This window comes from Girardinichthys multiradiatus, chromosome 20 (genome assembly GCF_021462225.1).
Source record: "Girardinichthys multiradiatus isolate DD_20200921_A chromosome 20, DD_fGirMul_XY1, whole genome shotgun sequence".
Taxonomy (NCBI): Eukaryota; Metazoa; Chordata; class Actinopteri; order Cyprinodontiformes; family Goodeidae; genus Girardinichthys; species Girardinichthys multiradiatus.
This window is the reverse complement of record NC_061812.1, coordinates 5,930,368-5,954,000: the sequence shown is the minus strand read 5'-3', so window position 1 is coordinate 5,954,000 and position 23,633 is coordinate 5,930,368. Positions and strand designations below refer to the sequence as shown.

General features: G+C 41.2%; 1 protein-coding gene across 12 annotated transcripts in view; it reads right to left on the bottom strand.

Annotated features, from left to right (window-relative positions):
• Window positions 1-23,633, bottom strand: part of ptprt (protein tyrosine phosphatase receptor type T) — a 444,335-nt gene that overhangs the window by 33,408 nt on the left and 387,294 nt on the right. For 9 of the 12 annotated variants that reach the window (XM_047347294.1, XM_047347298.1, XM_047347299.1 and 6 more), the window contains 4 exons: window positions 12,819-12,904; window positions 9,934-9,970; window positions 9,405-9,502; window positions 6,738-6,854 (listed from right to left, as the gene is read on the bottom strand). In XM_047347294.1, the coding sequence (XP_047203250.1) occupies window positions 6,738-6,854; window positions 9,405-9,502; window positions 9,934-9,970; window positions 12,819-12,904 (338 nt within the window). The remainder of the gene's footprint in view (window positions 1-6,737; window positions 6,855-9,404; window positions 9,503-9,933; window positions 9,971-12,818; window positions 12,905-23,633) is intronic. The other 3 variants (XM_047347295.1, XM_047347305.1, XM_047347306.1) reach the window with 1 other exon arrangement.

Genomic DNA, 23,633 nt, shown 5'->3' with positions numbered 1-23,633 from the left:
TATGAAGTGGGTAGCAGCATGAGTTACAAACTTTCTTACAAACAAATGCCCTGCAGTAACTGATTCTGCAATACCTGTGCGAACACACAGATGTGAGAAGCTGTTAAATCAATGGGTGTACTCAGATATTGAATCAAAGCTTTTCCATCTTGACACCATCTTTGTGTGATAAATAATGAGTGTGTGATCTGATGTGTGTTTTTGTACACTTGATTAGACTTTACAAATTTTAAAACATAGTAACATAGTTTTATGAAACTCAGGAAGTGAAAGACGGTGTACTTTCTTTTTATTAGTATGACTAACTGTTCATAGCAACCTATTGTTACTATTTTGAACACAGACCTGCATCACACATTGGGATTCTATTTCCTTTTCCAGGAGACTTTTTTTTTCCCACAATGCTATGTTCTCCTTCTTTAATAATTCAAAACAATCGATTTCCCTTTATGCTTCTAAACTGAGAGGAGCTTAAACGGCGAGAGCAACGATCTCCAAAGTTCAGTTTACTCTCTAAGAATAGAAACTGAAATGGAACTGTTGTTATTGCCTCCCTCATTCTAGGTCAGGTTAAGCAGAGTTGTAGAGGATTTTTCTTTTGACCCTGTGCCTCATGACGGCTTCAAGGCATGACACAATAACAAGAGAAAGGGGGAAGGTCAAGAAGATTTTGGGTAAGGAAGAGGAGAAGAGGTGGGTGGTAAAGAGAGGGAAATGGGACAAATTACAAGGAAATGGAGGAAAGTAAAGACTGAAATGAAGTAGAGGGACAGAAAGGACAAAAGACATAGTAAAACCTAAAAAACCACAATGTAATTTGATCAGTCGACTTTCTATCGATTTGCTCTTCTCTATGATGTTGAAATTACTTCTCTAAATCAATATGCAGCATAAAAATATTGCCTCGGATTCATGATACTTGGTTTAAAAAAGTAAAACAAAAACATTAACAGCTAGAAATGCCCATCACTGTGAAATATGAGAATAATTTCTACCAAGATCCATACAATTATTTTAACAGTTTCACATAAAGGACTAAATAGAATGAATCCGACATTCATATACATACACACATACATATTTTAAATGTCTCATGGCTTGAACAAATTAGATCTAACTAGATAACTAATTATTAGGATTCTGCAGAAATTACTGACATGCTGAAAAGGTATATTAATCATGTGAATTAGGTGTGTCCAAGCAGAGAAATGTCAAGAACACTCCGGGAAGTGAGGCCCAAGTACCAAAGCTAAAAAACATTGAAGTGAACATCAGCAAAACCACTCCAAACTTTCTGGAAAGGCTTTACTAGCTAAAAGATTTGAAACAACTTGTGCTGATCAACACTGCCCCTCGGTAGCTTCAGATTATGGGACAGAGAAATAGAATCTCTAGTCTAGAAAATAAAAGGGGAAATCGGTAATACCGGACATCTGCCGTGTCCCAACAACATGGCACAGTTCTGACAGGCTATTGAATATGAGCCTTTTGTTTTAATGACGGTTGAAGACATTATTCCATAGGAAATAAGGCTCCCACATCACCTACAAAGCAATTAACAGTATATCATACGCCATTCCGTGACCACATAAACCAGCCTGCCATGGAGAGCCACAGTTCTCACACACCATGGAAGCCTAACATACACGTTGCCACTGTGGAAGCAACACAACTACGACCCAGATATCACAGAAATGACACAATAACATCCCTTAAACTCTAACCACACTTTGCACACACCAGCAGTGTGAGTAAGGCAAACTTATTGAGTAATCCCGTACTCTGATTGATATGGCTAAAATTATCTGACCACTGTGGGGCGCCAATAGATCATTGGAGTTTCATTCCCAGAAGGTCCGCTGTTGCCTTTATATGGACAGGAAATGAAATGAGATGGTGACGTCATAAAATGAATGTACCTCAGAACACTGAACTTCACCCAATTGATCTCAGAAAAAACACTTTTCACAATAAGAGCATGTTAAAAGTCATACGCATTCTTCAAAAACATGACAGGAATTGATGTTCCAAAATATATCCATAATTTTTTTGGAGCATAACTGCAGTGAAACATTTTTAACTTTTTTAACTTTTTAAAAGGCCAAAAATTCAGGTCTGATGAGGGTGTGAACATTTTTGTAGGGATTTTAATTAAATAATTAAATATTTTAAAATGTAATAAAGGAAAAAGCATCTGGGGCGAGGCGAGTGGCGTAGCGGTAGAACGCGCAACCCATTTATGGAGGTTTCAGTCCTCGACGCAGGTGTACTGGTTCGAGTGATGGCTGACTGGCTTTTACTGTTGTGTTTACAAGTGAAACCAAATTATTCCTGCTTTACATTTTAAGTTGAAAGAAATAATGATTTGTAGATTAATTTAAACTGGAATGACTGCTGGAGATTGGTAAAACATTTTCAGGGTGTTCTAAAGAGTGTTACTGAAATATACGCCCGTTCCTGGAAAAAGTTCCTATATTGGAAACATGCCTTATCATTGTAACAAGATTATTTTAATATACCACAACTGTTTCTTTGTGCAATAACCTCAATTAAGTGCATTCTACATTAGTACTCGTACTCGTTGTCTTCCGCGTATCCGGGACTGGGTCGCGGGGGCAGCAGATTCAGCAGAGACACTCAGACATCCCTCTCCCCAGACACCTCCTCCAGCTCCTCCAGGGGGAGCCCAAGGCATTCCCAGGCCAGCCAAGAGACATAGTCCCTCCACCGTGTCCTGGGCCGTCCCCTGGGCCTCCTCCCGGTGGGACGTGCCTGGAACACCTCTTGAGGAAGGCGTCCAGGAGGCATCTGGTATAGATGCCCCAGCCACCTCGCCACCTCAACTGGCTCCTCTCAATGTGGAGGACCAGCGGCTCTACTCCGAGCCCTTCCCGGATGGCCGAGCTCCTCACCCTATCTCTAAGGGAGTGCCTGGCAACTCTACGGTGGAAGCTCATTTCAGCCGCTTGTATCCGGGATCTCGTTCTTTCGGTCATGACCCAAAGTTCATGGCCATAGGTGAGGGTAGGAACGTAGAGCGACCAGTAAATTGAAAGCTTCGCTTTTCGGCTCAGCTCCCTCTTCACCACAACGGACCGGCACAGCGCCCCCATTACTGCGGCAGCCGCACCGATCCATCTATCGATCTCCCGCTCCATTCTTCCCTCACTCGTGAACAAGACCCCGAGATACTTGAACTCCTCCACTTGAGGCAGGAACTCCCCTCCAACCTGAAGAGGACAAGCCACCCTTTTCCAGTCGAGTACCATGGCCTCTGACTTGGAGGAGCTGATCCTCATCCCAGCCGCTTCACACTCGGCTGCGAACTGCCCCAACACATGCTGTAGGTCTTGGCTAGAGGGGGCCAGCAGGACCACATCGTCTGCAAAAAGAAGAGACAAAATCCATTGGTCCTCAAACCAGATCCCCTACGGCCTTTGGCTGCATCTAGAAATCCTGTCCATAAAAGTTATGAACAGGACCGGTGACAAAGGGCAGCCCTGCCGGAGTCCAACATGCACCGGGAACAGGTCCGACTTAGTGCCGGATATGCGGACCAAACTCTTGCTCCGCTCGTACAGGGACCGGATGGCCCCTAATAAAGGGCCCCTGATTCCATACTTCTGGAGCACCTCCCACAGGGCATCATGAGGGACACAGTCGAATGCTTTCTCCAGGTCCACAAAACACATGTGGACCGGATGGGCAAACTCCCATGAACCCTTGAGTACCCTGTAGAGGGTATAGAGCTGGTCCAGTGTTCCACGGCCAGGACGAAAACCTCACTTCTCCTCCTGAAGCCGAGGTTCGACTATCGGCCGGACTCTCCTCTCCAATACCCTGGCGTAGGCCTTACCAGGGAGGCTGAGGAGTGTGATCCCCCTGTAGTTGGAACACACCCTCCGGTCACCCTTCTTATGAAGGGGGACCACCACCCCAGTCTGCAAGTCCAGAGGCACTGTCTCCGACCGCCACGCAATGAAGAGGCGTGTCAACCATGAAAGCCCCACATCATCCAGAGATTTGAGGTACTCAGGGCGGATCTCATCCACCCCCGAAGCCCTGCTGTCAAGCTGAAGAAGGAGTCCTATCGGCTGTGACTGACTTGTGGGACTCCTGGGGCGGCTGACGGGTACCGTGAGGCCAAGCGTGTCGCGGCCCCGGCTGTGGCAGAGGCAAAAACTTGGGTCTGGGAGGAGTTTGGTGAGGCAAAGGAGAAGGACTACCGGTTGGCCTCGAAGCGATTCTGGCAAACCGTCCAGCGCCTCAGGAGGGAGAAGCAGTGCTTCGCCAACACTGTTTAGTGGGGGTGGGAGGCTGCTGATTAATGGGCAGTGGAAGGAGTACTTCGAGGATCTCCTCAATCCTGTCATCACGCATTCCCTGGTGGAAACAGAGGCTGGGGACTCTGGGTTGGACTCTTTCATCACCCAGGCTGAAGTCACCGAGGTGGTTAAAAAGCTCCGCATTCTACATTAGGAAGATGATAATAATCTGCACATGCACAGTGTTTAACAGCACAAACACCTCTCTTAAACTGGTAATCTGCCCTCTCTGTCTCCCACCTGAAGTGTGTTGGCTTTAATTCTTCATCTTTAATTGGTGTTCAATAAAAATTCTAATTCTAAACAGCCAAATCTTTGGTCTGACAAAAAGATGTTTGATTTCTATACTTCTGTTTACTAGATAAACCCAATTTTATTGGATTAAATATGCCAGATGACAACAAGTGCTTCGTGAATGAAATTCTCTTCAGCAACACATACCACTCACTACAAGGTGACATTTGTTTTGCACAGTGAAAAAGGGACACAGTGAGGCTAAAGTTCCAATCTTCTTTTCTGCATGTTTTGTAAAAATTCCATTTTCACAGATAAAAATGAACTCTTTGAAAATAATATCTGGCATTCAGTGGAACAGAAATGCAGCTCTTTCACCCACAGCTTTTCTTTGTGACTGATCCTGACTCTAAAAGACAAACTACCTTTTGTGAAACTACCTCTCTCTCTCTCTCTCTCACAGACACATTTGCATATTTTCTCTTTCTTTGAAACTGTTGGGCTCCCTTACTCTCTGCTCAGTAAATCTCTTTGGATGTGCCATTAATAAATGTTTTCATTAAGATCCTGTTCTCATTATTCACTGCAAGTGAAGCAATTTAATTGTTCCCTGTAACCTGCTCACTCGTTTTCTGCCTCTCTCTGTGCCTTTGTCTTCCTTTTGCTTTGTTTTTCACACGCAGGCAGTAACAAGAGCTTCTTCAGAGAAAAGATGGAAAATTCTGAATCTGAGTGTGTGCATTCGTATGTATTATTGCATGCAGAAATGAATGACAGGCATTTTTAAATCAGCTTTCCTTTGAAAACTCACACACACACGGAGGTGCCTTGGATTAATGGCTTGCTAAATGCGCTGACGGCGAGGGGCTTGAGGACTTGTCTTGATAAGCTCCTTTGGTATGAGTTAAAGGAGGAAGGAAATATGGGATGAGGAAAGAAACCACGTAAAGTGCAGAAAAAGCCAAAACAAAAAAAAAAACACACGACAGAGGGCAAAAATTTGTGTTTTAAGATGTATGTGTTTACAAATGTGATTTTTTGACCACTGTCAGTGAAAGGTTATGTAGTCCTTTTTAAATATGATATGAAGATTGGCTGTAGCTGACAAAGTCCACTTACCGTTTCCTCAAACAGAAACCTCTATAATCTCAAATAAAAAAAATATTTAATCAAGACTTGGTCAAGGAAACGACTTATTGTCTTCCTTTAACTGAATACAGAGGAAAAAAACAGAGAAAACTATATTATTGGAAGTAAAATGAAAAACATCTTTAAAAGAAAAACTGAAAATCCAGAATTCGCACCATGTCCTTTTACATAATGTACCATAGCAAATACTGTTGGTTCTTCTGTTTTCTTTTTCTCTCCTTTCCTTTGATGTACAAGTGTCAAAAAAGCTAGTGTTGGAATAAATGTATATAGATTTATCTTACATTTTCTCTTTATTACCTTTACTATTTGACCTTTATAACCTTTCATGTTGTATGTATAAGCAAACATGTGATGAGTTGTTTGCAGGCAAGGAGGAAAGGTGGAATCGAGATGATGCAGTCACAGTTGAGGACATCACAAAGACAACAGCTGATTGTGCTGAACAAAGATCGTACATATCTTAAGATTATGGAGACAATGCAAGCGCGTTAGTACAGGATAATGGTGTGCATGACCTATGTCATGTTGCTGTTGTTTGTTTTCCCCCATCATTCAGAGCAGCAACGTTCATTGTAACTAGGGACCACCCTAAATAAAAAGAGGATTCGGAGAGATGTTTTTCAGAGCGGTAGGAGATTTGTAACTGAAAGCACATCTCTGTCCGTTCTCCTCGCAGCGAGTAAGAAACTAATTATCTTGTCTTTCTCTTCTTTTTGTGATGTTATAAGTATTTTATGTTGATTGAACCTGACAGCTAGCTCCACTGATAACCTGCCTGTTTCCAATACCTGGTGACACTTTTGCAATTATGATAATCCAGGTTTAGAGTTGGTATCTGTGTGCAGTAACTGTATCAAAAGAGCCCAAAAGGTTCTAATTACCATATTTTGGAACCAATTTATCCAACAGTCTGAGTATATTGACATGCTATGTAAACATCAGCAGCTCCTACTGTCAAAGGAAGGACCGTCTCCATAATCCCAATCTAGTTTGCAAAATCTGTCGGATAAAGGAAGTCTTGCTGACCTTTTGGACGGTGAATGTCCGGATGACATATTCAGCCAGGGGCTCAGTTTCTATCAAGGTCACCTTGATGTCTCCATATACCTCCGTCTCATCGGGCCAGTAACGAACACATTTCACCTGAAAAACACAATTCACACAAACACACAACATTAAGCACAGCACCTAGTGATAATTTAGGTCAGTTTAATTAATATCCCGAAGGGAAATTTGATTTGCAGCAGACATGATTGACACAAAAAAGACACAGTTACACATGACATCAGCAGTCACTCCCTTAGAACACAATTACAAATTTCAGGAGCAATACAACGATCACGTGCACATATTACCACTCTCAGACGCTGTTGACACATCTTAACACATGGTAAACTAAAGGCATTGGCCATAATGCATTAAAGTGCATAGTGATCCAATGATAATAAGGAGATTAAGCTCAGCAATGGCAACAGGAATAAAAGAACCTCTGGCGCCCTTTGTTCGCATCTTGGGCATCTTAAAACGGCAGCCAGATCGAAGAAGGTCAAACTTCCTATAGAGTGGGTGTTCGGGACAGTTAATGATAGATTTAGCCTCAGTTCTTACTCACTCAGAATATATTTTCTGGAGCTGGGCTGCCTGCATTTCAGTCACTTTGCTTGCCACATTATTGAGCATCAGCCTACTTGTGCTCAACAAGACAAGGAAACCAAACCAAGCCACACAACAGTGAGAAAGAACAGACGCAATAAAACACTGATAAAAAAAAAGAGTAAGTAATAAATTACAAACTTTAAAAGTACAACATTTTCTCAAAATGAAAAGTCACTGCTGGGCTGTTTTGTACACTGCATCTGTGTTTGATCCAAAACTCAACTTGTTATCAATAACAAATCCCAAATATTTAAACTCGGTTCCAACTTTTTGGTCCTGAATGATCGTGCAAGAGGTGCTGCTAGATGGGGATTTCCGAAGGTTGATAAACATCTCTTCAGTTATATACATTACTGACAACAAAAAGTCCTTGCACTAAGTTATTAAGTCATCAACTACAGCACCATCTTCAGTTTCACTGTCGTTTAAAAGACTTATAACAGAGACATTGGCAAACTTCAGAAAATGCCTGTTCCCATGAGTACTCCTACAAGGAGTTGTGTAGAGAATGAACAGCAGTAAAGAAAGGACCCAGCCTGTGGTGAGCCTGTGGATGCAAACGACACCATTAACTTTTACACATTGTGACCGATCTGTCACAAAGTCCAACAACCATCCAACAAGATTTGGATTGAAATTCAACTGTAACAAAAGTTTATCTGCAAGAAGATAGGGCTGGATTGTATTAAATGAAGGTGAAAAATCAACAAACAAGAGCTTTGCATGTGTCCTAGGGACCTCCAGATGCTTAACTAAGAGGTTTATTAAGGACAACGTTGCATCCTCCACACCCCTGCCTGCCTGATAGGTGAACTGAAGAGGATCTAATTGGCCAATGACCTGCTCCGGGGTTTCCTTTTTGACTAGCCTCTCAAAGACCTTCATCACCTAGGAGGTGAGGGCTACTGGTCCAAGGTCACAGAGTACTTTGGGACTCTTGTATTTTGCAACGGGAACAATAGTGGCATGCTTTTACATCTTAGGAAAAATCTGCAACTGGAGAAACTGATTACAAATACACAACGTTGCGAGGCACAGTGCTTAAGCACTCTGCCACAGAAATGATCTGGCCCTGGACTCGTATTTACTTTGGTGCGTTTTAAAAGCTTAGTAACAGAGGACAAATCAAAATCAAGGCCAAAGTATCAGAAATTACTGCATATTGCTTATATCTTCCTTAAAAACATCTGAGTTATATCTCAAATAAAAACTAGGTAATTCATGTGCATGCTGCCTATCAGAGGTAAAACCTTTCAAGGCGACAAAATTATGTTATTATTGTGTTCTTCAGGCCTGTCATTGATTTCATGCCGTTCCAAACTTACGTTTCGATTAAATTTTGTGTTTGTAGACACCTTTGGCTTTTGCAATTTCAGCTCTAACAACGTTTTTAAACTCAGCCTTGTCACCTCTCCAGAAGACATTCTTCTTCTGTCTAAGTAGGTTTCCTAGTTCTTTTTTGATCCACGGATTATTATTTGGGTAAGAAAGGAACTTTTTATGAGGGATCACACTGACAGTACAAGAAGCTATATAGCTGCATACTACAGCTACAAACTAATCAATGTTATTCGATCATTCCTCAAATATGGACTATATTGTACTGTCAAAGCAGCCAGGTAGTGCTAGAGTGCTCTCCTCATCCCACACATGTACATACTGAATGCTCACTTTATCCCTGTGCGGCAAGGCCTTATACACGTGGGGAGCGAATGCACAACATTGTGGTCAAAGGAATTAATCAGTAGGCCAGCAACAGAGCTGTAGGCTTCCTTAATAGAGCCATAACACAGGTCCAAGGTATTATAGCCATGAGTAGGACAAGTAACATACTTTTTAAAACCATTCAGAGCTTTTTTGCAGTCCACATGATTAAAATCTCCAAGAAAGAAACTTAAAGCATCAGGTGACAAAGACTGGAGTTGCTGTGATAGTCACCAAACTGAACCAAAAGTGGCCAGGCTGCACAGAGAAGATGAAATTTCCCAGGTATTCTCAGAGCACAGTCCTTTTCAACAGCTCTGAAGATGAACTCACCCTTCCCACCTCCACCAGATTTGTAACCATGACGATAGAGGCCGAGTTTTCCTGCCATACCATCCTCCAGAAATCCCTCACAGTTTCCTGCATGGGCCCTGACAGACAAAATACACAAATCAGTGCTGACACTGGTGAGAGCATGCGTGTGTGTGTGTGTGTAGACGGGTGCAAACTCATGTTAGAAAGAAAATATCAGCAGTGATAATTCAGACACTGTTGTAAACACACACGTGTAGCACAAACACAGATGCACACCTTCATACATGCACTTACACGCCATCAATCTCAGAATGTTGGGGGTTTGAGGTAATGGGGTCTTAAATTTGTCAGAGGGATTTTATACAGCAGTTCAGATTCAGGAGGCTGCTGTAACAGCCTTCCAGACCGGAGTGACGCCATGCAGGAGACGGCTACACACTCATACACTCACACACACACACACACACACACAGAAACATGTTGGTATCCACACAAACCCAGCACCACGCCTCAGCTTTTCACAAACTTATTGCACCAGTTTAATTACCTTGTGTTGCGATGTAATGTCTAGGTCTGTGATACCCCTGTGAGTCAGAGAGAACAAAGCATTAAAAAGGTTCTCCACATCATTCTTAACTTTTTGGTTATATTTTACTTCATGTGTTCTATTATTTTTAACCCAAAATCTTTCTTATGTCTAATTTCATTTAGTTTTTTACCTACTTAAGGTTTTAGAAATTTTACGCATCAGAATACAGTAAAACTGATCCCATACCAGCTGTTTAGCACAGTGGTGGAGGGCTGATGATTTTGGGCTCGTTTTGCAGCCACAGAACATGAGCAATTTGCAGAGTTATCCATGATCTCTTCTATATGCAAAGTAATCTAGAGGTCAGCGTGAGCCCATCTGTCCAACAGCGGACACTTTGCACAAAACTGGGTCATCTAGAGAACAATGATTGTAAACATAGCAGCAAACCTACAATGAAACGGCTGCAATGGAAAATAATCAAAACATTGCAACTGCCCAATCAAAGTCCAGATCTGAAAGTGACTAAAATGCATGTATGGGACCTTAAAATTACAGTGTGAAACCAAATCTCTGCAAACCTTGATGAAGTTGGGTAACAATTCCTAAAATCTGAGACACTGATACAAACAGACAGAAAAGGGGCTAATGAGAGTTCATGCTGCTAAAGGTGGTACCATATGCTGTTGAATCATGGTTTGTACTTTCCACAAAGGTTTTCCATTTTGGTTTTATATCTTTGTAATAAATAATGAAAGTGTAGACCATACTGTGTGTATTAGTTCACTTCACATTTTCAGGTTGTTCTTTTATAATTAAAACCACAGGACTCACAGAGGGTGTATTTATTTGATTATCATTCTTGTTGGTTTGTCTTTTTCTTTAGGTTGTCCATTTTTCTCTTTTCCTTGTGTATTACACTTTCCTCTGACCATATTTAGCATTATTTTCTTCTTCTTTTAAATCTTTCACTAAATACCTCTAAAAATGTATATCTTGTTTAATTATTTCCTCTTGGAGAAACAATCATGAATTCCATAGGCTTTGACTTCATAAATCAAAGAAACTCTTTTCAAGTTTTCTGCCTATTTCATTTGCTTTATCAGTTACTTGTGTTTTACCCTTTTTTCCATTTTTGTTTTCCCTGTTGTCCTCCAAACAATCCGCTTCTCCCAGATGAATAAACCAAGGTTGTTCTTCAAATAATCAGCAGATAATAAAACATAATTATTCTCTGTCTGGGACCGACAGAGAGTGACGTCTTTCTAAACACCAAGGATCCCATTGTTGTTAGGCAGAATTCCTAGTAAGACTGATAACTGGGCTGAGATTAATACATTTAGCAATTTATTTTTGCTATTAATATACTCTTGGTGTTTCCTAACTAAGACCATTTGATGCTACAATTGTGTTTTCCACCCCCCCCCCCCCCCCCCCCCCCCCTCTTTCTTTACATCTTAATAAATAAACTACCAGTGTAAGGAGGCTGATTGAAAGATAGATTTTCCCCAACAAATTCATTAGCACATTCAATACATTCATGAGGTGTTATAAAGAGATTACACGAATACATGAAGCATAATACCTACAGGATGGAGAGGAGAAGATGAGTAATGCAATGAATAGATCTGATAAGCTGAGGGGAATAAGACATGCAAACAGCGAAGGAATCAATGACAGCACTGAGTAGGGAATAAAATTAAATTAAAGAGACATAGTTTTCTAGAATCTAATTTTATTCGAGTCACATGTGTCGAGTCAATTTGTTGAGACCACCTTGGTAAAATAACCATTTTATGAAAGTTTATGTATTTTTTGCATCTTTTAGGCAAAATTAACATTTGAGGAAATTATCTGATGCTGTAAAGAGGCTTTGAGAACTGGGCAGTGTTTGTTTTTTGAGCCTTCTAGTCTCTTTGTGACAAGTTGTCATCAGATAGTCTATACCTGAAGCTAAATTGAAGTCTTTGTTGATGCATCCTTGAGTCATTAGGGTATGGTAATTAAGAGTTAAAGAGGCCTACCCACAACATTTGCCTAATTGACAATTAAATGTATATCTGTGATGACTTCTTAAGCAAAACAAACTTTTTCAACTTTGACTTTCCAACCAGAGAATATTTTGGACCACTGTCTGCCTTCTCTGAAAACCTATAACAGCTTGCTGTGGGAATGCCTCATTGTGAATTTGTCTAAAGTATTTCTTCTTTCTAATTTAAAGATTAAATAAGAGAAATTGTATGCAGTGCTATTTGAAAGCATTGCATCATCTATCATTTCTTTAAAATTTTTTCCCAAGCAGCCTGACTTCTTTATAAACTCTACAATGGTCATGATTAACAAATCTCCAGGCTTTCTGGGTGTCTTTCAGAGTTTTTTTTTAGACTTTTTTTTGCTTGGTTATATTCAAGCATCTGACAGTTTTCAGAAGTGCTTTGATTATCTCTGAAAAATACAATCATACAATCATTGGCAGTCAGATAATGTACCTCTTAGATCCTGTTATAGTCATTTGCTGTATTTTTTCCATTACCTAAAGACATGGCAATCAGATACAGTTTATCTATTAAGGTCAAGTTGTTTACTTGTTGATTTGGCTGCTTCAAAGCCAAATATACAAAAACTAGAGATGGTCTAAAACTTTGACACAGTACCGAATTCACAATGCATACCATCAGGATTATTCATCAGTTTAAAAAGTTTGAACATTTAGGGCAAACTAACCTTCTTTCTCTTTAACAATTCAAAAAATCTGATGTGAAAACTTTAATTTACTATACTTAATTTACTTAATTTTAAGATTCATAAATTTTTTGTCAGGTTTTTACCTCCTAAATAAAACGTATTATGTCCTAAATAAAAGGTATTATGTAATGTGTGTGTATGTGTGTGTATTAACTCACATCAATATAGTTGGCATTGATGTAGTCAGAGTGGGGGTCTCCATCCAACAGCTGCAGTCGGACTCTGGTGTGATCGTCTGTGGGGTCAGATAGCACAAAAATACAACAAGCCTAAAGTTACTTTTACCCACAGATCGGAGAAGCTAACTGCATGGGTGGGGAACTGGCTATCAGGGGCAAAATCATGGCATTATAGACATGAGTCCTCTTTAATCGGATGTTGGCACTGGAAACAACTTCAGACAAAAAATAGCACACAAAAAATTAAATACACAGTTATAACATCTGACTTCAAAGGAAAAAGGAAACACAAATCACACAAAAACATTGTGACGGAGCGGAAGAATGCATGGTTTGGTTCAGTATGGTTTCATTTGGAATAATTGTTTTCTTTGACTTCATTCAGTCCCAGAGCAGTTGCATTCAGATGAAAATAGATTTGTTAAATGCTCTCCCCGATGCAATTCAAAACCAACATTATTTGGATGTGTCAGAAATGCTGTTTCCATTACAAGCCGCTGCTCTCAGCAAACACTTTCATTTGCTGCCAAATAACCATCAAGAGAAAGATTGTTTTACGTTGCTGTTTAAAGCTGGAAAACATTTTCCACACTGCCAGAAATGTATTCAGAGATTTTCATAAAGTCAGCAGCAGTTTAATAAAATTACAAGGGCATCGGAATTGAGTAGAGAACTAATTCAAATGAAGAAATAAGACAGCCACAGTAAAATGCCACAGACCTCACAGATGAAGGATAAGAGCATTGTTGGGGCCATCCATTTTGGTCGCACGTTTTGACACACGCAGCTCAACAGACGTCGCAGCTCTGACGTCACTGGGAGCATAAACCGGCTGAGATGCAGAGTTTCATGGCCATTTCCCGCCTGTCTCACAGGACAGCGCAACGGAGAGCAAATCTGGATAGACAAAAGCTCGCAGGCGAACTTTTGCTCCACAAGGCCATTCCCGGAAGAGCATGAAAGCTGAAAATATGTCTGATATGAGAAGATCAGAGGATTTATTTACCGATCGAAGACCACGCCGTCACCCGGCGCAGGTGTGAACCCACAGAGGTTCTATGTCCAAGGAGTTGAGTTTTCCTCCTTGTGTATGCAGTCGACTAACGGTTCATCTTTTCCCCTCCTGGACGAATGAGAAATTACCGTTTTTTTTTCTTTAATTTGATCCCCCCCTCTCATTTTTCTTCAGGCCTGATCCATCCTCAACCCGTGGAGAGCAGAAATCAACGTTGAAGTAATTTCGTTTTTTCATATTAAACCGGATAAGTGCATTTAGATGTCTGGGCAGGATGAGGCATAGTGAAAGTGATTTAGAATCACCAGTAGTTAGTCTCAGGTATTAACTTGTTGCATGCAATACTGATTGAATTATGTTATGCTGAGCTGTGTTTTGATTTCAGCGCTGCTGAATCATGTGTGCTTAATGTTTTGTCCGGCTGATCTTAAATCAGCCAGGAGTTAGAAGTTGGACTTTTAAAAGTTTTTCATTCAAAGCAACTGCGGTCTGGGCTTTGCCCGACCACTCTTTGTTCCAGTTTTATTGCTGGAGATTTTCCACTGAGTTCAAGCCTCAGAGTTTATGACTCTTTGTTAAGATTTGGAGCAATCAGCTGATAGTGGCTAAAGGGGCGTGGCCCCACCGTTTTATCAGCTGATCGCTGCAATCGAGACATCAACACAACAGGATTTCTTTCCATTTAACCCAAATTACACATTTTGTCCATAAAACTACTGGTTTGATCTTCATAGACACTTAATCCGCATATATGTTTTTCTTTTATTATTATTGTTAGGTAGTCATTTTTATTCCCTTTGTGTAGAATAGTGCTTGTTAGTTAGATGAAGGTTTTTGGACCAGAACAACGGTATATCAGAATTATTTGGCTTCAATAAATCTTCATATATATAATTAAGAGAAGCGTTTGTGTTTATTTCGTGCAAGAGTGATTTATCTGTCAAAACAAGGTCGAAGAAGCAGTTGAATAAACAGTGACAGTTTGTGGTTTGGTTAATAATATGTAATTATTAAAGAGCTGTGAGCCCATAATCACAACACCAGAGGACATCTCTGATTTCTATTCGTAAGTAATGATTTTTGGTTAAGAAATTTTTTTTTTTTTCAAATTATGATTTTAAATTATAATTCTTGATGAATATTAATTAATCAATAATCATAATCCTTACAGCATGAATAAACTATTTATACATTCCAAATTTGTAAGTAAGTAATCTATTATCATTTTTTTTAAGTACCCACATTCCCAGAACCTTTTCACAGTTTCTCAAGTTACAGCAACAAACGTCAACATAATTACAAAACCTACACTCACCGGCCACTTTATTAGGTACAACTGTCCAACTGCTTGTTAACGCAAATTTCAAATCAGCCAATCACATGGCAGCAACTCAATGCATTTAGGCATGTAGACATGGTCAAGACAATCTGCTGCAGTTCAAACTGAGCATCAGAATGGGGAAGAAACGTGATTTAAGTGACTTTGAACATGGCATGGTTGTTGGTGCCAGATGAGCTGGTCTGAGTATTTCAGAAACTGCTGATCTACTGGGATTTTCACGCATTACCATCTTTTGGGTTTACAGACAATGGTCTGAAAAAGTGAAAATATCCAGTGAGCCGCAGTTCTGTGGGGGCAAATGCCTTGTTGATTTCAGAGGTCAGAGGAGAATGGCCAGACTGGTTCGAGCTGATAGAAAGGCAACAATAACTCAAATAACCACTCGTTACAACCAAGGCATGCAGAAGAGCATCTCTGAATGTACAACACGTTGAACCTTGGGGCGGATGGGCTACAGCAGTAGAAGACCACACCGGGTGGCACTCCTGTCAGCTAAGAACAGGAAACTCAGGCTACAATTAGCACAGGCTCACCAAAATTGGACAATAGCGGATTGGAAAAACGTTGCCTGGTCTGATGAGTCTCGATTTCTGCTGCGACATTCGGATGGTAGGGTCAGAATTTGGCATCAACAACATGAAAGCATGGATCCATCCTGCCTTGTATCAACGGTTCAGGCTTGTGGTGGTGGTGTAATGGTGTGGGGGATAAGTCAACAATACCAGAGTATTGTTGCAGACCATGTCCATCCCTTTATGACCACAGTGTACCCATCTTCTGATGGTTACTTCCAGCAGGATAACATGTCATGTCATAAAGCACGAATCATCTCAGACTGGTTTCTTGAACATGACAATGACTTCACTGTACTCAAATGGACTCCACAGTCACCAGATCTCAATCCAATAGAGCACCTTTGGGATGTGGTGGAACAGGAGATTCACATCATGGATGCATCCGACAAATCTGCAGCATCTGTGTGATGCTATCATGTCAATATGGACAAACACTCTGAGGAATGTTTCCAGTACCTTGTTGAATCTATGCCACGAAGGATTAAGGCAGTTCTGAAGGCCAAAGGGAGTCCAACCCGGTACTAGCAAGGTGTACCTAATAAAGTGGCCAGTGAGTGTATATCTGACAAGTGTTTTGTGCATTGCATAAATCCCCATCTGTTTTAATTCCTTTCAAATAAAATCCAGAGCAACTAACTGCCTTCAGAAGTCACCTAATAGGAGTCTGCACGTGTTTCCTTCTAAGGAAAACATATGATGCTGTTTTTACACAAACAGCATTATGGAGACTGAGGAATACAAGAAACAGGTCAGGGATAAAGCTGTGTAGAGGTTTAAAGCAGAGTTAGGTGACAAAACAATATCCCAAGCCCTGAGCATCACACATAGTTCAATCCTTCATCTGTAAAAGGATTGGGTATGGCTCAAATGAAAATCTACTGTCTGTCCACCTAAACTGACAGGGAGGCAAGGAAATAATAAATCAGAGAAGCAGCCAAGAGTCCTATGGTAACTCTGGAGTAGCTGCAGAGAACTACAGCTCAGGTGGGAGAATCTTTTAACAGGACAACTATTAGTTGTATACGCCACAAGTTGCGCTGCTTAGATGAAACCAAAACTGAACTCTCTGGTAAACATGCAAAAAACTTCATGTGGTGGAAAACTAACACTTCACAATACCCTGAATACACCATCCCCACACTGAGGCTTAGTGGTGGCAGCATCATGGTGTGGAGTTCCTTCTCTCCAGGTGGGACAGGGATGCTCATCATAGTTGATGGGTGATTGGAACAGAATTTCACCTTCCAGCAGAACAACGCTAAACATACACCCAGGGCTCCAGCAGGATAGTTTAGATCACAGAACATTCATAAATTACAAAAGCTTTGTCAAAGTCAAAAGCACTGAGACTGAACAAAAATGCCCACCACCCTTTTCAGATATGTTTTTATTTTGTTTCTATTTCAATATTATGTACAGAATTCTGTTGGTTGATCACATAAAACCCTGATAAAATACATTGAACTTTGTGATACATTGTGTAACTTTAAACAATTTGGAATAGTATGAGTTGTATGACACAGTGGTGTGAATGATCGCAGTAGTGGGGACGTAATTTTCAGTTAAGTTTGAAATTAAAAAGCCAAGCCTGAAGAACTTGAACTGACCATGGTTTATTGTGGGTACAATAGATAATGCTGTATTTGGGAATAAACATTGGTGTAACTCCATATATTCGTATGACAAAATTAGTGACTCCATTCAGAAAAAAGTTCAAGTCAAGGAAAGGATTGTTGTCTGCTGTGAGTGTCACACAGTGAGGCTACAGCACAGACATCGATGTACTCCTGTAATTGAAAAGATATCTGGCATTTCCTCTCCTTGAGTTTAACAATACAAAGGCACAAGCAGAAACAATTCAAATTCAAGACTTACATTACGAGTGCCTGCATGCATTGTACATGGCTTTCATTTAACCAACACACCAAGGTTGTAGTACTTTAAAAGTACAGGTCCTTCTCAAAATATTAGCATATTGTGATAAAGTTCATTATTTTCCATAATGTCATGATGAAAATTTAACATTCATATATTTTAGATTCATTGCACACTAACTGAAATATTTCAGGTCTTTTATTGTCTTAATACGGATGATTTTGGCATACAGCTCATGAAAACCCAAAATTCCTATCTCACAAAATTAGCATATCATTAAAAGGGTCTCTAAACGAGCTATGAACCTAATCATCTGAATCAACGAGTTAACTCTAAACACCTGCAAAAGATTCCTGAGGCCTTTAAAACTCCCAGCCTGGTTCATCACTCAAAATCCCAATCATGGGTAAGACTGCCGACCTGACTGCTGTCCAGAAGGCCACTATTGACACCCTCAACCAAGAGGGTAAGACACAGAAAGAAATTTCTGAACGAATAGGCTGTTCCCAGAGTGCTGTATCAAGGCACCTCAGTGGGAAGTCTGTGGGAAGGAAAAAGTGTGGCAGAAAACGCTGCACAACGAGAAGAGGTGACAGGACCCTGAAGAAGATTGTGAAGAAGGGCCGATTCCAGACCTTGGGGGACCTGCGGAAGCAGTGGACTGAGTCTGGAGTAGAAACATCCAGAGCCACCGTGCACAGGCGTGTGCAGGAAATGATCTACAGGTGCCGCATTCCCCAGGTCAAGCCACTTTTGAACCAGAAACAGCGGCAGAAGCGCCTGACCTGGGCTACAGAGAAGCAGCACTGGACTGTTGCTCAGTGGTCCAAAGTACTTTTTTCGGATGAAAGCAAATTCTGCATGTCATTTGGAAATCAAGGTGCCAGAGTCTGGAGGAAGACTGGGGAGAAGGAGATGCCAAAATGCCAGAAGTCCAGTGTCAAGTACCCACAGTCAGTGATGGTCTGGGGTGCCGTGTCAGCTGCTGGTGTTGGTCCACTGTGTTTTATCAAGGGCAGGGTCAATGCAGCTAGCTATCAGGAGATGTTGGAGCACTTCATGCTTCCATCTGCTGAAAAGCTTTATGGAGATGAAGATTTCATTTTTCAGCACCACCTGGCACCTGCTCACAGTGCCAAAACCACTGGTAAATGGTTTACTGACCATGGTATCACTGTGCTCAATTGGCCTGCCAACTCTCCTGACCTGAACCCCATAGAGAATCTGTGGGATATTGTGAAGAGAACGTTGAGAGACTCAAGACCCAACACTCTGGATGAGCTAAAGGCCGCTATCGAAGCATCCTGGGCCTCCATAAGACCTCAGCAGTGCCACAGGCTGATTGCCTTGTAAAGTGTATGAAAGGTAGTCTCAACTGGCTACTTTTTGTAGTTATTTTCTTTTTTTCTTTCTGACACTAAAAAGCAAAACATACATTAATTAGCAGGGCTTTATTGAAAAAGTATTTATATTTTATAAGGTATTTTTCAGGTATATTTGAGAAGAGAATATTTACAAAGTGGTAATTTTAAAAACAAAATTGAAGAATAGATTTTTAAGAACCACTTTGCACAAAATAATTTTGTGCAAAATAAAGATAATTTAACTTTTTAAGTAAACCTTAGAATTTGTATATTAAAAAGCTAAATGCAACAACAAAATAGGTTTGTATACGATTATTTAAACCAACTGTTCCACTCTGACCATAAAAAAGGTTCCAGTTGGTTTCACTTCCCTCTTCAACACACTTCAAACAAGACAGCTTTTGCTTTTTGGGCTTCTGAAAGTCATTATTTTGTTCTAGGCTCTCTGATAGCCATCTATAATATTAGGATGCACATGAGAGTGATTGCATATAATGGCAGGCAGTCATTTGGTTTTAATGTGTGATAGCAACAGGAGGTAATTGCAGATGAGGTGGGCATACTTCAGTCTGATTATCTCTAGTTTGTTCCCCGTTACCTACAGTCTTTAGCTGCTTGCTTATTTTTTACCACCCCCACTGTGAGGTAATATGATAATGTGAAGACAAGAAGAAGAGGAGAACAAAAAAAAGCCTGAAGCAGAAATTGGTGAGTATAAATTACTGACATTCATCAAGTAACAGATTAGGAAAATAATAGAGAATAATCTCTATTTCAAGTAAAACATGACCATAGGGACACAAAGTTTGTTGGTTGAAATGTAGCTTTAAATAACAGACCTTTTACATTCTGAGTTTTGTCCCCTATGGCTTAAAAATAACTGCAAAATCCTACTGAACACATGAAACTGGTTTCATGTAGTCTGGTCCACAAAATTAACCTTGTGCTCAATAAATTTATACTAACAGAATTTTGTTTTATCCACTTTAAATTCAAAGCTTAGCTTGTATGAGTCTCCTTCTCTCCTTCAACAACAGCTTTTAGAAGAGAATTTATTGTTTAACCGATGACTCAGAACTTCAACTGAGACCATTTCCTCGCTGCACCAATATGGCAACAATTATTTTGTCAAGTAGGCGTTGACATTTCGAGAGTTTGAATGAACATCTTAGAATAGAGCCTCGGAGTAATGTTTGAAATGGATTGAGATATCTAGATGTAATCAACATTTGAGAGAATCTGGTTTTTGCCAAGGAATTTAATTTAAAAATCACAAATAAACTATGACAAACATGGAGCTGCAGTGTATTGGAAGGCCTCCTTGGGTCTCCCATTGGCTGGTGCTACTTGTCTTTTCTCAGCCTTTGGGTACTGTTACAGAGCTTCCAGGCCTGTTTGGGTTTCATGTTGTGACTACTCCAAGAAGTCAAGAATTGGATCAAGAATTGCTAGCTAACAGGTGTCAGTACAGGCTATTATTTCTGCCTGTGTGGCCTGTCCTCCGGCGGTGATGGGTCTGTGGGTATTTTGGGCATGGACCTTTAACCAGCTTCCTCTAGGAATGGCAGAGCAGTGGATGAAGTGAAGGGCTAGTCAACCTAGCCCTTCACTTCATCTTCTGGCACCTGGACTCCACAGGAACCTACGCCAGGATCCTGTTTGTGGATTTCAGCTGTGCCTTCAACACCATCGTCCCAGCTCTGCTCCAGGAGAAGCTCTCCCAGGTGAGTGTGCCCGACTCCACCTGCAGGTGGATCATTGACTTCCTGTCTGACAGGAAGCAGCGCGTGAGGCTGGGGAAGCACGTCTCTGACTCCCTGACCATCAGCACCGGTTCCCCCCAAGGCTGTGTTCTCTCTCCTCTGCTCTTCTCCCTGTACACCAACAGCTGCACCTCCAGTCACCAGTCTGTCAAGCTTCTGAAGTTTGCGGACGACACCACTCTGATCGAACTCATCTCTGATGGTGACGAGTCCGCGTACAGATGGGAGGTGGACCATCTGTTGGACTGGTGCAGCCAGAACAACCTTGAGCTCAACGCTCTAAAGACAGTGGAGATGGTTGTGGACTTCAGGCAGAACCCACCTGCAACCCACCTGCCCCCATCACCCTCTGTGACTCCACAATTGACACTGTGGAATCTTTCCGCTTCCTGGGAACCATCATCTCCCAGGATCTCAAGTGGCAGTCAAACATCAGCTCCGTCATCAAGAAAGCCCAGCAGAGGATGTTCTTCTTGCGGCAGCTGAAGAAATTCAACCTGCCAAACACTATGATGGTGCACTTCTACACAGCCATCATTGAGTCCATCCTCACCTCCTCCATCACCATCTGGTACGCCGCTGCTACAGCCAAGGATAAGGGCAGGCTGCAGCGTGTCATTCGGTCTGCTGAGAAGGTGATTGGCTGCAGTCTACTGTCGCTCCAGGAACTGTACACCTCCAGGACCCTGAAGCGGGCAGGGAAGATTCTAGCTGATCCCTCCCACCCCGGTCACAGACTCTTTGAAACTCTCCCCTGTGGCAGGAGGCTGCGGTCCATCTGGACCAAAACCTCACGCCACAAGAACAGTTTTTTCCCATCTGCCACCAGCCTTGTTAACAAAGCCCGGAAACCACCCTGACACTCTCCCTTTCCCCCACACCCCCTTTTTTTTTTTTTTGCTGACAGGACCCTTGTAACCTGCAACTCTATGCGTTACATTAACGCTCAGCTTGGACTTCTGCTTTACTTGCACTGCCATACTTACACAATGATCACCTGCACTGTTGTATTGCTCTGGCATCCTATACTGCTCTACATTTACTCTCACTCACTTAAAACTGTGCACATATATTTATATTATATTGTAGATATGTTTAAACTGTTTAATTTGTATTGTATTGCACCGACTACGCCAAAACAAATTCCTTGTATGTCCAAAAACGTACTTGGCAATAAAGCTATTCTGATTCTGATTCTGATTTTCTGATACCTGAACTACCTCAGCTGCCTCTTCATGATGCAGAGCAGCAGTGGCTCTATACCATGGTTTTACTCCATCAGTAAGGACAAAGCTCTGACTGTTCTATCCATCTCCTGCTCCATCTTGCAATAACTCATTAAGAAGAAGTCAAGATACCTGAAGTCCTTTGTTTTAGGCAGATACTGACCTCTGACCCAGAGCCAGCATTCAACCGTTTACATGGACAGACCTATGGCTTTGAACACAGAGAAATCCAGCCACCCCACACTCTGACTCAAACCACTCCAACTTGTACCAAAGGTCCTGAAAACACCAACACAATCACATCATCTATAAAAGATACTGAGGTTCCCAAACTAGATGATCTCTACTACACAACTACGCTTTGCAATCCTGTCGACGACCACCAGAAAACAGGATCAATGATGGTGTCAGCCCTGGTGGCGTCTAACCAGTGCTTCGAACTAACAGCAAACAGCTGTTGCTGTTCTACTTTTTAAAAAGGTTCTACATAAATCTGCCATATTCCAGACTTGATTATAATTCATTTTAAACACTGTGCAGTAAAACCCTTCTTTAATTACCCTCTTGCATCACCTTTAGAATTATCTGTCTTGTGTTTTTTTAATGAAAGAAATCTTGCCGCTCTGACTGAGTGGCCACTGGAATGGCAGCATGAATCCGCTCTGCTGGTACAAGATGCTGTCATCAGCTATCAACTCACTCACACTTTGTAACTCTCCTTTACACACACTGCATGTACATGCAAACAACAGGAGGTCATCTGCCAGCCGTTTGCTCACTCTCTCCTTCTAATCACTGCTACGATTCCGTTTCTCTCTTCTTTTTCCAAATCCTGTCCACAGGTCTCTTCCCTCTTGAGTACTTTCCGTCTGCTGTACTCCTTCCTCCCTTCCCCCTGCTTTGCCCCATAATGTCTTGCTCTTTCAGGCAGGAGTAATTACACAGACCTCATGGCAGAGGCTGTCATAACAGGAGAGCAACAGATAGGTTGGAAGGGAGGAGGGACCCTTTCTGCTGCACTCTGCCCAGGGAGGGGAGCTTCTAATTGGGCTGAAATGGCAGGAGGTACTGGCTTGCAAACACTGCAGATCTGGACACAGGCCACAGGTTTGAAGAGGCTGACAGGGGCTTGGATTTCCCTGTAGTCTGTGTACAGTAGATGAATGGCTAAAAAGGATTGAGTCAAAGAGAAATGATTTATTTTCTAATTAGAGCAATAAGTGTGAACATATGTAAAAGAAAAGTATATAAGAAATTAGGCTGGCTATATAATGAACCAATATACAAATTTCTAAGTATGAGCGGATGTACTTTATTGTATGAAGTGGAAACCAACACAGAAACACCCTTAGACTAAATCTTTCCAAATACAATCACAAAGACAAGTTACACCGATTGACATCTCAGATCGATGTGTTCTTACACAAATGAAGCAGGCATTCTGAAACCAAAGGTATACAAAAGGCTATTACTTGTTATGCTTATTACTGTTTTGGTTAAAAAATTAGACAATCCTTTAACTCCATGTGTATATATATATATATATATATATATATATATATAAACAATGGTGGTAGACTAAATAAAGATTATTTTGAACTCATCCCATTATACCTTAAAAATATGGCCAATTA